General features: G+C 36.6%; 1 protein-coding gene across 5 annotated transcripts in view; it reads right to left on the bottom strand.

The window, feature by feature from the left end:
- The window catches only part of sobpa (sine oculis binding protein homolog (Drosophila) a), a 50,474-nt gene extending 37,673 nt beyond the window's left edge, over positions 1–12,801 (bottom strand). For 2 of the 5 annotated variants that reach the window (XM_038302341.1, XM_038302340.1), the window contains exon 1: positions 12,339–12,799. In XM_038302341.1, coding sequence (XP_038158269.1) covers positions 12,339–12,434 — 96 coding nt within the window. In that variant the 5' untranslated portion in view covers positions 12,435–12,799. Of the gene's footprint in view, positions 1–11,889; positions 11,911–12,338 lie in introns of those variants that run through there. The other 3 variants (XM_038302339.1, XM_038302343.1, XM_038302342.1) reach the window with 3 other exon arrangements.
- Between the last annotated feature and the right edge of the window lie 2,338 nt (positions 12,802–15,139).

Raw genomic sequence — 15,139 nt, 5'->3', positions numbered from 1 at the left:
ACTCTGTTATTTCGGTGTTTAGAAAAGGAAATTTCGTACAGCTTTCATAACATTTCCTTAAAGTGCAGCAGTGATCAAATGTAAACAGTGTGGGAGAAAAAACATGGTGAAATGATGATGACAATACGGAAATTGTACCCCTTCCCCCTTCGTCTGTTCCAATTTGCATGTTTTTAAAACAAAAACAAGGCTTTGTTTGACTACTGTATAAAACCTCGAACTCAATGCTATTCCTGACATTTTGAAATAAAAAAAAGTTTCCTGGTTGGGAAGCGAAACGTCTTCAAATATGAAAACCAAGTCCTTCGGATTGTTTTGAATGTTTTTGGAATGACTATGACCTGGAAGACTGATAAACTTCACCAGCACAATACAGAAATTATGTGTTGGTCTAAGCAGTTGAATAAGGGCTTTGGCTTTCCAAATCTGAATAACCAGTCAATTCCAGCAAAGTCAAATTTGACTTTTAGAAATCTGCACTGATGGGTCAAAAACATTTTAAACAAGTGTTGGTGAGTAATTCATATATATATATATATATATATTTGAGTTTTTACAGCACTAGTGGCTTGTTTTTCTGACAGTAGGCAGACAGGCAAGGGGGAATGAGAGAGCAGGAGAGACATGCAGCAAAGGACCACAGGTCAAATTCGAACCCAGGTCGGCCACGTCAAGGACTAAGGCCTATGTACATGGGTTGTGCACACTAACCACTGTTCCACCTGCATGCCCCAGTAATCCATACTTTTAATGTCAGGATATATAAGTTCAATAAATTGGAAGTTCAATACATTGCCCTGTTAGTTTTGGGAATCCAACTAACAGGCCCATAGAGAGTAATCTTTAATCCTTGGGGAAATAGGTTCGGCTAAGGTTTATCTTTCTTGTACTAGTCCTGTAAACACCACCAGTGCCACTTTGCTATCTTACTGAATTGTATATTTAACTTAGATTTGTAAACCCATCTAGGGACAAGCGCTGCAAATAAGCTTCTGCTATAAGATCTATGTTAAAAACATAATTTGTCTATGTTATTGTATCTGTCCCTATCAAATAAACTAAATAAATAAATAAATATTTAAGAGACTAACATGTACATTTTGTGGAAGCAAGAAGAAAGTCTACAATAATCAACATAAAACAGTAACATGCAGAATAACCATTAGATTTGGGGATTCTAACTTTTAAGTTCTAGTAAAACATCAAGTTAGTTTCAAAAACTGTCCTGAAAGAAGAGCTTCATTATGCAACTTTCTGTATGAAGACTTTGCGTCATTGTTTTTTAGAAAATACGAACATTTTTCATTGTATTGGAAAACCTACATCCTATTTAATTAAAAAATACTTTATTAATCCCAAAGGGAAATTAAATAAATTATAATAAATATGTTAGTTAAATAAAAAGGCATCAGTGTATAGGTTTATTATTATTTAACTCAAACAAATGGTGTCTCATGTGCATAAGTGACATGCTACATGGTACAGAAATTGGCATTATCTTACAAACCTAAAATGATTAAATCAAAGAAAATCAATGCAAAGTGCTGATTTTTACTGTGCTTTTTTGGAAGTAAAGTAACAAGAACACAGAGAGGCATTTAGAACCACTTCTGCCTACCATAACCTCACAGAACCTTGTTTCCTCAGCACAAGGGGTTCAGTTCTAAACTCAGCAGAGAAAGATTTGTAATATGGTGTATTTCCTTTACTTTAGGCCTGTCTATAAAAGTCTGTTATTCAAGGAAGAATTCAATAAAATGCTAAAAGGGTACTATAAATGAGGAATGACAGGAGCTATTGATCACTGTGTCGTGAATTACCACAGTGGAAAGATAGTCAGCGGGAAAATGAAGCCAATGATCTGTGGGGCAACAGTAGTCAATGACAGATCACAATCAGGCTTTATCTGCAGTGTGATTGGAGCCAATAACATGCAAGTAATTGAGTTTTAAATATGTATAGCAAAAGCTAAATATTTACAGACACATATTAAAAATGCATATAAAATTACACAAAAGAAATACAAATATTTTTTGTTTTAAGGCTTCTTAGGCTTTTCACCATCATTGAACAAAGTAATAAACAAGTTTAAAAAAAAATCCCTGTCACATTATTTCTGACATTTAATTGATATAAAACATGTCAAGACACTATGAAACCAAAGGTTATAACTTTTTACAGTGTGTATATATGTTTACACTACAATTACTAATAATCTTATCATTGTTCAACAAGGTTTTCGGAAAACAAAAAGTTTGAAAGTTTGATGGATTGCTAATTAGGAGAATTCCACTGAAGACACTGCTCCTCTAAAATAAAAAATGACAGCAGTTCTCTTTCTGCCTTAAGCTTCCTGGAAGTCAAATTTCCTTCCATGAGTCAAAGTTTGGTTTTGACAGGAACTAACACAACATCGCTGTCATGTGAAGAACTTTCGGGGGGTATTTTTGTAATAGCTAAACTAAAACCAATGTTATGTAGAAGTTTAATAGCTATGGTTCTACATTAAATGGTATCATCATTATATATATTTTGTAATCTTTTATAAGGAAATACCCTGAAAGAGATGCACAAATAAGAAACTGCTATTAGCAAAAGGTTTTATTTCATTTTCCTTATTCAAAAATTCTTTTTAAGTAATTATAAAAAGCAATTTGTAAGGCAAGGCAAACATAAAGATTGAGAATTTAAGTTCATAGGTGATAATAACTAGCTTACATATGGATAATATATCACATTTATGTCAGTTAATCCCTGTAATTATTACACACTGCACCTTTAAGCAAAACTTTACAGCCAAAAATATGAATTAGGTTTTAATAAGACCATATGCGATTGACCAACACCAATAATATTTAAGAGGAGAAAAACAACTTTTTACATTCTGTTTTATGATTAAAATGCTGAAAGCTTAAAAAACATTTTTTTCTGCATCACAATAAGTTGCTTTGCGTTGGACTGACATTAATACTGACTGAGCTTTCCAGTTGTTAGGCAAGAAAATATATAAAAGGATAAATGGCTTTAAATCATATTGCAAGGGTTACTAAATATAACAAAAGTTAGTTGTTGTGGTTACATTTTTTTTCATTGTCCCAATAAAAGTTACTCAGTCACAGTCAACTCCAAATAAAAAATAAAAAAAGAAAATCAATCATGGTTTTCCAAAGACACAGCAAAAGATCATTTTTAACTAAATACCTAAAAGGATGAAGGGACTAGCACAGATATTTGTCCCCTAGTAAAGGTGAAACCTTAAGTGGAGAAGAAAATCCACCCATTGAAGAAAGGAGTCAGAGCATAACCCAGGCCTGAATGTCCTCGAGCCCAAAGCGGATATAAGCCGTAAGTTAACCACAGCATCTCTGTGTCTGCCCTCCCTTCCTGCCATTCTCTGTCAACCTACTACTTTGAGAAAGTACGAGCGTTATTAGGAGCGACACTCAATCCTTGCTGGCAACTCATCAAAGCAATTGCACCAACTCCATAGCTGAGGAAGTGCAGGGGCGAAGGAGGCACAGCAACCCGTGTGCAGGTACATTACTCCTTTACATCCTTTAATCTAAACAGCTAAGGTAACATTTTAATATCATTTCCACAAATGCGAGTGCTTGAATATACACCTGTGAAAAAAGGGAAGATAATACTGCTTTTTTTTTTTTTTGAGAGATGAGCACATGGATTTGTTTCATGGATGAAAAACTCCAGCACAGCGATGCTCAGAATAAAAATGAAGATAAATGGACAGAACTCGCTTTGCAACATAGAGGGCCGATGTTATTTACAGCCAGAATACTCTAAATGCCACAGCATTGTAAAACGAGCATTAATAAAAAAAAAAAAGATGTTAAAAGTTTTCATTAAAAATCCCCTCCAAACTCTGAAAGGATATGTGATTCTGGAAACAACATTGAAATAACTGGTAGGACAAAAGGTAGGAAAGCAAAAGGATTTGATAATTACTAAAAACAAGCCAAGAGAATAAATTAAAAGGAGGGTGTGTGAAAAGAATAGAGAACAAGTGATGAACAATGTAATAAAAGTAATGAGAAAGAATGGGTATAGATCACACAATGAAGAAGTTACATGCATTGAAATGATACACAATGACCCAAATCTTTACATTCAAGGTAACAAACTTTTAAAGTGTAAAATATTTTAGTCAAACTTTTTACTTAACGCTCTGATTGAAGAACAGCCCAACCTGGCGGGGGAGATTTCAGTCCAGACAGACCCTACGTTGGCTCTACCTTTCTAATCCAAAGTCGTTAGGTTATCTTGAGGTATTTTCTACATTTATGCTGCTATATACTTAGGCTGCTGGAGGACATAGGGACCATGTTTTATCGTTCTAATTCATTCTATCGCTGTTCTTCTATTCTGTAGTATTTGCTAGTTTCAGCCATAACTTAATGTTCTCTTTGCTTTTTCTTTTCATAGTAACTTCATCTGGTCTGTTCTTTCTTGACTCTGACACCATCCTGGATTGAAATATCAGCTGTGCTGCTGCCATGTTGGAGCTTGGCCTGTTTTTCGGTGTTGTCATGTTTCTTTTACTAGAATAAACTGTATGTGCTCTTATTCATTCTTTAACATAAAAACTGACTCAGAGCTTGCCTGCCGGACTGCGTCTTCCTGGCCATCTATGGAGCTAGTTAACAGTTACCTTTTTCATATCTGCTTATTTTTCTATGTCGGCTTCTCTCTCCAAACCCGGTTAGCCTCTGCAAACGTTTTAACTGTATTGTTTCTGTAACGTTCTTTGAGACGACATGTGCTGTGAATAAACATTATTTAACTGTAAAGATTTATGCAAATGATTGCAGCTCTTTTCCTGTTATCATATCCTGGCTTATAAAAATTCATGCACCCCGTCCTTATTTAAAAGGGATGTTCTCCTGTCTTTCCCATTTTGACAAATGACAGAAGAAATTCTCTCTGTCCCACATACTAATTATGCCTTTGGGAAACAGAAAATAATGGATTGCTAATTGGAAACTTTGACACATAAAAAAAAAAAACATTTCTCATTGATGTCGATTCTTCAGAAGGTGTTTCTTCACATTAGATTTTGTTTGCCATGGCAGATTATTTTGGACGAATTACAGACAACGACTGGAGCAATCTGAACTCTCAAATCTATTGAAAAAAATGTTTGTACTTTCAGGTCATTTTATTTCACAATACTGATTATTTCCTTCAGCTTTAAAAAATAAGAAAAAAAGGTTTGCTTATGTAAATGTCCAGAGGCTTACAGTACAGAAAAATTCAGCTCAAACATGGATAACTCTCAGACATATTTTTTTATATATCAAACCTCTCTGATATAAATATATAAAATTCCACATGTTTCCCTTCAGACAGACTCAAACATAGCCAGCAGGACTTAACTGGTGATGATGGTGGAAAGCCTTGTGGTAAGAAATCAGAGCAGGTTACAGAACACTGTGATAAAATTCCTGAATCCACAGGCCAACTTTGCCCCGTTGCTTCCCCCCGGTTTCCACTCCCCCGCCGCCTCTCCCTCTCCTCTGCTTTCATTCCCCTCTACTTTTCTTGTTACTTGATCTGGCAGAGATGCTCAGGTTACAGTTTTTACAGCTTAGCCTGCCCAGCTCTGTATACATTCCTTCCTCCCCTTGTTCCTCAGCCCACTTCTCGGCCTTTCCTATCCCCAACGTGCCCACTCCTCCTTTTCCACAGCCACTCACTGGAGCTTATTTTACCCATGAAGTCAGATGAAGGGAACACTGTCAGACTGTTTGCTTTGTTGGAGGAGTATGATCCCTCAAAAGGCCACATTGTAAGTCTGTCTGTGTGTATTTTGTCTCTATATTTGGTCTGAAATATTTATGTTCTATGAAGGGATCCAACTTGAACGCTATTTTGAATTTAAAAAAAGGAATTGTCAAAGCATTCTATAAAGAATTACATCAATAAAAAGGATTTAGTTAGAATCCTGCTCTAATGGGTATTAAGTTGATTACTTAGTTTATCACAATACACCAATGAGCAAATGGTTTCTTTTTTCTAAATCTGTTTGATTAACTAAGATCGTATTACAGTGCTGGCTGGACACCTAAAAGGATGCAGAAGAACCCAGCTTATGAGCTGGAAACAGAAAAAAAAATGGACCATTCCCTGCTTATTATATCAATGTAATAGGAAAAATATAATTAAATTATATAAAACTTCAACAAGTCAGTTCCAAAACATAACCCTGACAAAACATCCCTTAAATTAACAAGCTGCTTTCCAGAATTAGTTGATACTTTCTGAAACTTAGATATAATTTTTCTGAACTTAGACATTACTTCATTTTTTTTTTTATTATAACTTCCAGGAGACATTCTTAAAGCTTACAGGTTACTTTTGCAGGAAGAACATAGGCGGTACTTTTTGGAACTTAGAAGTACCTGTCTGGAGTAAGTAACAGAGAACTTCCCTTGAACTAATAGAGGATTTTTCTGGAGTTATTTTCTAGAGCCTACAGGTCGTGGAATGCTGGTTGTGTAGTTAGACCAGGTTTAAATCCCTCAGACTGCTACTCTGAGTCCCTAAGCTGCACATTGTGTGCGATACATGTACACTTGCACCTTAATCCTATTTATCTTGATATACTGTATATACCTGGATATACTGTATATATATTACTTATTCTTAATGCACCTTTGTCCTCCCTGTTTGCACCTTCTGTAACTTCTATGCCAATATGTGACGAGTGAATTTCTCCACTGTGAGATCAATAAAGCTCATCTAATCTAATCTAATCTAATCTAATCTACGGTAATCTAATCTAATTGGCTACCCGCTGCTCCCTAAGAAATGGGGTACACATTTCATTGGAATTTAATATAATGCAGTGATAAAAAAGATAATCATTGAGTAATGTTCCTTCCCTGCAATTCACATTCAGGGTTTTGGAGGGTATTTCATGCAACTTATAGGTTATGCTTCTTGAACTTACAGGCTACTCTACAGAACCTAAAGGTCATTTTTCTGGAACCTTCTCAACTTTTCCATTTCTTACTTTTCATCACCTTACAGCAGGATTTTTAGAGCCTACATGGCAGGGTCCTGGAATAAAGTGGTTTAATTGCAGGAATTAATACATAACTTAAGTGGAACTTACATGAAAGTTTTCTACAACTAGTAAGTTAATTGAATGCAGAGGAGCCGCTCTGAGGGCTCCAGACCATGTTTGGAAAGCCTTCAGTTTTCTTTCCTCAAAAGTGGCTCATTCTTTAAATATTTTATTATATCTTTATTATTGGCTTCTCCTCTCCCTTTTAATTTTGAAATAAATGTGGGTGTTTTGTAGTTCAGAGCAAATGTTGTCACAGGGAATTTGCAAATTAAACAGATGAAATTTATCTGCAGAGATAAAAATCGATTTAACCTAATCATAGATACAGGTTGATTAATTAGACACATGCCAATATAATCTCAAGTTATAAATTAATATGATTATGTTCATTTTATTAATTAGTAAAAGCTTTCTTTCTGATTAAACAGATCTGATTGCAATAAATTACCATCTTTGCACCAATCACATCTCCTGAATGTGCACAGAATAATATTAGACAATAATAACTTTACAGAAATCCCTAAACTCATCTTAGAAATATTTTATTGCTTCAAATTCGACTTTTTATTGAGCAAAATATCCTATAGGAAGGTGAAGAATCTGTTTGTATCAGAAGATCATGCTTAAAATAACTTTCATGTAAAAGCAAAGATGCTGTATTCAATTATTTTATTGAATCCTTATCAGTTAAATTGAAATAGAATTTTTATATAATTTCATCCATTTTCCGTCACGCTTATCTCAAGCGGGTCGCGAGGGGTGATGGTGCCAATCTTCACCTGTCTACGGGCGAAAGGCGGGGTACACCGTGGACATCACCAGTCCATCGACAAACAGGACAAAAAACCATTAATGCGCACACTGATGCCTAAGGAGAATTTAGAGAAGCCAATTAACTTAACAGTCATGTCTTTGGACTGTGGGAGGAAGCCGGAGTACTCGGAGAGAACCCACACATGCACAGGGAGAAAACATGCAAACTTCATGCATTGAGACCCCAGACCGGGAATCAAACCCAGAACCTTCTTACTGCAAGGCAGCAGTGCTACCCACTGCGCCACTGAGCAGCCAGACTGTTTCATATAGTTTAGTATTCTAATTAGTGGATTTGAAATCTATCAAAAAAAGTTAAACAATGTTAAACTTTACACCAGTGGCTTTGAATTTAATCCATGACTTCAAATGAGTTGAAAATAACTTTATTATCTTTATTCAGTCAGTTTTACTTATGATTTTAGGTGAAGTAAGATGATAGATTTTAAAAAGCATACAGTAGCTGCCAGATGTTACGTTTTCAACCTTTAGAGTGACATTAATGTGACACAATATAGAAATTAATAGGATGAAAAAGTTATGGATAAAAAATAAAAAGCTGCATCAAACCTTCTGCATGTGTGGACAACCTTAAGTTATGGTTTGTTTTCTGTGGTTTTTGATTCAGTTTCAGCATTCAGTCCTCTTGGGATCACACTGCTGTTCAGAAAGGCTGCCAAGGTGATGAAAATCCTCTTGCATTTTTTACTGGAATGGACTTAAGGCTAAAATCTCTCCAACCTTGTTGGTGAATAAGTTATTTCACATTAACTTTTAGGTCATAATTCAAAACATGTTTGGTGCAAAAACAGCCCTGTGCATCAATGCAAGAACACCATCCCCGCAGTGAAATATAGTTGGGGATGGAGCACTACTTTGAGTTTCTTGTCAAGGTGAAATAATTTATGAATAGCTCAAAATACAGAACGGTCTTGGCCCAAAACTGGTCTTAATGAGAAGAAGTTGGACTTCTCAATGTGAGGAATTGCTGAAAAGTTAATGACTGCATGCAACTGGCTATGTTTCCCTAAAGAGGAAAGTTTTCACCATTCAAAATAATACATTAAAATATGAATTAATTGTTTGTATTTTTTATAAGGAGGTTTGAACTGGGATTGTATGTAAATGACTTTGAATCCATCTGTATAACTGAACTGAAAGGAGTGTTATCAAAGGGTGCTTTAACAATGCTTCAGTTTAAGAGCCTGAACGCTTATGCAATATAAATGCTTTGATATTGTTCATCATGTCTTTTATTGAAACACATAAACTTAGGATTTAAAAAGATGTGGATTTTAGAGAGAAAATGAATGTTCTAAACACTCACACAAGTCCCAATAATAAGCTACAGAAAGATTATCTAAGAGCATCTGAACAAACTCTAAAAGTATTTCTACAGAGGGAGAATAATGACTGAAATGTTGAGGGTGATATTATTATAGAAGAAAAGTTGAAAAATTTGTCATGTTGCCGTTTTATTAACAATTTTAGTTAAAGATTATCAACCTGATGCCCACACTGCAAAGATGACCTAGAATTAAGTAGTAATATCTTCAATTAAGTGTATTTTCTCTTAATTTCAGTAGGTAAATCAAATGATTTGCCAATGGAATTAGTGTTTCTATACTTATAATAAGATAATTAGATAATATGCTCTTAAGAATGCAATTGTTTTTACTTATTTCAAATGTAAATTGTCTTGTTCTATTGGCAAAATGTTTCACTTACCTCCTCAATTAGAGAAAGAAATCACTTATTTAAAGACAAAACACATATTTAGATTTTACTTTTTTGCAGAGCAAAGGGGATTTGGTTCTAATTTCTCATTCTGTTCAAACAGCCTGAAAGTAAAGGTTTTAGTGGAAAAGCAATGCACATTTTAGCAAAACAAAGTGATTCACAGAACAGTATTCAGCAATGTGCAGATATGTTTTTTTTGAGATATAAAAAAAAAATAAAAGAAGGAAGGTCAGGTAAAATATATCATTTAAATATCAAACAACTGAAAGTTATGCATTAAAGAAACAGAAAGAAAATCAGGAAAGGCAGCTGACATAAACCTGACGAACTATGCTTTGGTTGATTTGTTTCCCATACCTAAAAACCTACTGGAAAAAAACATCTTCAAATAGAAATGTATGAAAAAAAGAGTCCAAGGTATACAGAATACTTGGAAGAAAAAAACAGCAAAACCTGACGCCTTATGACAAATTGCAGCGCTTCCATCAAATGAGATGTTTAACTGACATGTCACTGCTTCAACATGCATCATAAAATATGTCAATTCACAGAATTTTAAATGATGACCCGTGTCGCAAAACATCTATCATTTAACAGGGGACAAAAGTCATACCAGCAAAAAAAAAAAAAGACTCTCTGAGTGATGACTGGCATCATGCAATCATATGGTCAGCGTGATGAATTATCATAAGGCTAACTTCTGCATTAATCCCAGTGTTCTACAGCGTAGATGAGGAGTCTTCAAAAATGACAAAACTGGGGGGGGGGGGGGGGGGGGGGGGCTGCTTTTTGTCCACTTTAACCACAACTTATGAGAAACAAAACAGTCAAAACAAACAAAAGAGTCTACAGACAGGGGACAAGGTGATAATCTGTGTCACGCTCAACCTCAAAGCCATTTTAAAGGGGTTTTTTAGCATTGTCGGGGTGGATAATCAAAAAAATGCAAAGAGAATATCATTGCATCTCCAAGGAAGGGCCAATCGATGACTTTCATTTATTAGTTTCAAAACCATTCATTTATTTGTTAATTTATAAGTGTATTGGTTTCAACTCTCCATCTACAATGCCTTTCAAATAAATCAGAATATCATGAGATAATCTATTTTAATTGTAATATCAAATTTTGTTGGATGTGGCTGGGGAGCAAAGTGGATCTAAGACTTAGGTGTATTTTGCTTCATAATGCAGTTTTTCCTTCCACTCAACTTCCCATTAAAAGGCCTGAAAGCGGTTCTCAGTATACAGCCCGCCTGTTTTGTAGCAATGTTTTGAGGTTTACTCTCCCTGAAATGTTGTACCTCTTTTAAGTCAGCCGCTGTTCCTATCATTGTGCAGACATACCAAGACCTTCCTTTATACATAAAAAAATTATAGTCGTACAACTATTTTATTCTAAACACAATTAATATAAAATCTTAAAATATATCATGTTTTTGTCATAAATATGTATAACACAAGTTTAACTTTTAAATTGAATTATACACAACAAATTTACTTTGTATTTTGATGTATTGAGATGCACCTTTAAAGGAAATACCCTTTGTCTGTTAGCATTTTTCACTAATTCCAGAAAATAACACTTATACTGTGAAAACTAAGAAAAACATATTTTCAAGCTGGAATTGTCTAATTATTATACCTGCACTATAGCAGCAGGGGTAAAAAAAAATCAAAGCATGAAGGAAAAATTTGTCTCTTTGTACAGTATACAGGAAATTGAGTGACATGATTCACAACCTTTAATAATTTCTGCCTGAAAAAGAAAAAAAAATCCCTTAAAAATAATATCTCGGCAGTAATTTTAGATCTGATCGCCTCCACATCCATCCTCTTCAACAGTGAAAAACGCCGGCTGCACCTGAGTCTACAGCCAAACGTGTACAAACAATGAGGGGATGCAGACAAAGCGGGCTGCATCCGCACACACACAAGGATACCAGAAACATTTTCATTCTCCACAATGGACCACACGGAGCTCAAATATCCCAGCGTGCAGCGAGTGAAAGAAACACAAACCACTGAGAGAAACAACGCGTTGCTGGATGCAAGGGAAAAACAGGGGATGGGTCGAACACAATTTGCTCCCATCGACAGAGCGCGCAAAGAGGCGCACATCTGGATCACACGCCTCTGGGCAGCTTCTCAACACTCTCCCTCACATACACACACACCCACACATACACGACTACATGCAAATCCACGCAGCACTGCAAACGGATAACGGAATACTAGTGTTTTCCCCCTACATTGATCTCCTAATGATGCGCCCCTTAGTTCCTGTACGTGTGCCATAACAATAATAGTAATAGTAGACGCACTGTTGACGCCTTCACTGACGCACTGGATTTTCCATTTACTCCGGGTTGAGCCACAGAAGACAGAGCGCACAAACGGCGTGATTATGACAGGCGGCACTACCCCCTAAGAGTATTCCTTCAACTTAATAGTGGAAGTGAAGCAACGAGCGTGTGCCGCATCCATTGTGCGCAGCAGCATGCAGAGGCTCACATTTCAAGCATGCATGTATAAATATATACATTAATTAAAAAGACACATTTTATAAAAATAAAAAAATCAAATATCTTAAATGAAAGTTTGTTGCACAAAGATGCAGCCAGAATCCTCCTCACTTATTGCTCTAATACAGACACACTCCATGCGTAATCTCATGCAGCTTGGCACGGAGCCTCTTTACCTTCATCTCTTCATTTATTTCCCTTTTCACCGGGTGCGCTGGCTTGCGGCTTCTTTTATTTTCCGGAGGTCTGCCCTCTTTTTCCATCTCTGCCATGTTTTCTCTATGATACTTCTGTCAATATTTGCGGTGAGGAAGGGGAGAAGAGGAGGAGGAGGGTGGACACGCGCGTGTGTGTGTGTGAGAGAGAGAGAGGGAGAGAGAGGGGGGGGGGAGCAGCAGCTGTTTACAGCCTCCACACTGCGGAGGTCCTGCGGCTCTTCAGCGGCTCGAGTGACGCCGGGGATGCCGCCGGGAGCTGGCAGTGCCCGGCCGAGTCAGCCATCTTCTTCGCCGTGTCCTCCGCGAGCCGTGCGCCGGTGCTGAGCAGCCTCTGCGAGTCAAAGGAGAGGTTGAGTGAGGGGAGAAAACGAGACAGGGGGAGGGGCGTCGGCTGAAACATTATATGACGCGCTGATGATCAGAGGTGGGCTATTTCTTCTCGCTTTCCAGTGGAGCGCAATCAGAGCGTCCCCATCCTCTTAGCGCACAATCCGTGCGCTGCAAACAGGTGCGCACACGCAACCCGCTCGCCAAACCACTTCAGCAGAGTCTGTTGCTCTTCTTTTGAAACAACACACCTCAAGTTCAGTGCATTTAAGGTCAAGCATGTTACCTACACCTGATTTTCCTTTATTTTCATAGGAAGTTATTCTTATTATTAGAAATGATGCAAAATAGGTTTTAACTTGGCCTTGCCTAAACTAAAGTGTCTGACTGGCCCCCTGGCATAAATAATACACTATTTCAGTCATTTTATCTGTTTTATTACATATACTCAGTATTAATTACTACATCGATGCTGCAAGAATGTGATCAACCTGAGAATGTTGATGTGTTAAAAGCTGAGTCTTTAACTTTTCTTCATCTTCCTCTGAACAATATCCTATAGATTTTCCATGAAGTTTATATCAGAGCAGTCTGAAGACCAGTCCAGGGTTTTCAGCCGGTCGCAATGTAGACAGAATCCAAGCCCTGCTGGAAAATTATATCTTCATCCCCATAAAGTTAATCAGTAAAGGAAAGATGTCACACACATACTTTGTTTTTTGTTTTTTTTTCATTAAATTAAATAGAAAAACACCAGATGACTTGACTCCAAAATTCATGACTGATTTTTAAAAACTCAGACGTTAATAATGTGGATAATGTGTCTCCATTCTTCCTCCAGATGCTGTAAATGTACATAAGAAACAAGGACAAGTTCTGGTTTTGTTTTTTGCTTAACCCTGGTATGATAATTTTTACTTTTATCATATTTACTACACTCCTTGACTAGACTGTCAGTCCTGTCAATGGTATTCAGGGGGGGAGCTAGATGGGTGGCCAGGGGTCAGCCTTAGCCAATCATTGGCCACCCTTGTGGCTACCCCTACCACTGTTTTCTCTCAAGTAGAATATTCAAATCATTTAAATTTGATATATATTAACAGTTACTTGACAATACACACACTGTGGTTAATTATGCACATCAATATACCAACATTAGAGGTGATTACAGAATTCATGCTCTTTTAGAACTAGATTTTGTGTTATATGCCGTAAAGAGAAAATTATGTGTCTCTGCAAGTTTATATGAGAGCGTCTGAGGAGTCTTCAGGGAAATCATCCATCTATCCATCCATTATCTGACACACTTATCCCAAGTGGGGTGGCAAGGGTTGCTGTTGCCTATCTCCAGCAGTCAAAGGGGTACACCCTGGACAGGTCGCCAGTCCATCGCAAGGCAACACAGAGACACAAAGGACAAACAACCATTCACGCACACACTCACACCTAAGGACAATTTAGAGAAGCTAATCAACCTAACAGTCATGTTTTTGGACTGTGGGAGGAAGCCGGAGTACCCAGAGAGAACCCACACATGCTCAGGCAGAACATGCAAACTCCATGCAGAAAGACCCTGGGCCAGGAATCGAACTCAGAACTTTCTTGCTGCAAGGCAGAAGTCCACTGCGCCAATGAGCAGCCCTCAGGGAAATACTTTAAAGAGATACTTTAAATAACTACTTTAATAAAAACCTATTAAATTATAATTTTATGTAGATATCAGTACTTGTAAATATAATTTTAATGCAGAGTGATATTGATAAAAGTAGGTAAGTAATGACAATGTAAAAGATGTTCGCTCCAGAACTCAAACCTGAAAGAATTTTATCCAATATAGCTTCTATCTAGACGGATGTTTAAATATATGCATCTATTTGTTAGCAAAGGAAGTAGGAAACTATACTTTGTCTTTACTTGGAAATATGGACGTTGTGCTTGTTCCTGTTGGAACAGTGTAGATTGATCCTGAGATCCTGGTGATTATCCACTTTTGGCCACCCCTAAGTATACATTGGTTATTGCCTGGCCACCCTTATAAGAATTTTCTGGCTATGGCTCTGATGGTATTGTTATCTTTTTTAGTAGTGCAACTTTCTTCTTCATTGCTTTTCTTTCCACTTAACGTTCCAAGTAGAAGACTAAGTCAGCAGTCTCTACTGTACATTATGTTTATAGGAGAATACTGTAATATGACATTTCTGTTTTAAAACTCATTTTTGTATTATGTTTATATGTAATAAGATTGAGCTTTTCAATTTACAATTAGCTTTACCCAAATTCATCACAATGGATAAAAAATAAGCTCCATTCTGTGTGATTTATATGCAATATGTTAGTTTTTAATTTTTGGGTTGACATATGGAGATAAACTGCTGACATTTTAATTAACGAGATGCACCTGCATCCATAGTTAGCGGGAAAACAGTGGTGAC

The sequence above is a fragment of the Cyprinodon tularosa genome, unplaced genomic scaffold, assembly GCF_016077235.1.
Source record: "Cyprinodon tularosa strain WSP-4 unplaced genomic scaffold, ASM1607723v1 ctg488, whole genome shotgun sequence".
NCBI classification, from domain to species: Eukaryota; Metazoa; Chordata; class Actinopteri; order Cyprinodontiformes; family Cyprinodontidae; genus Cyprinodon; species Cyprinodon tularosa.
The sequence above is the reverse complement of the archived record's forward strand: the minus strand, read 5'-3'. Positions and strand labels throughout refer to the sequence as shown.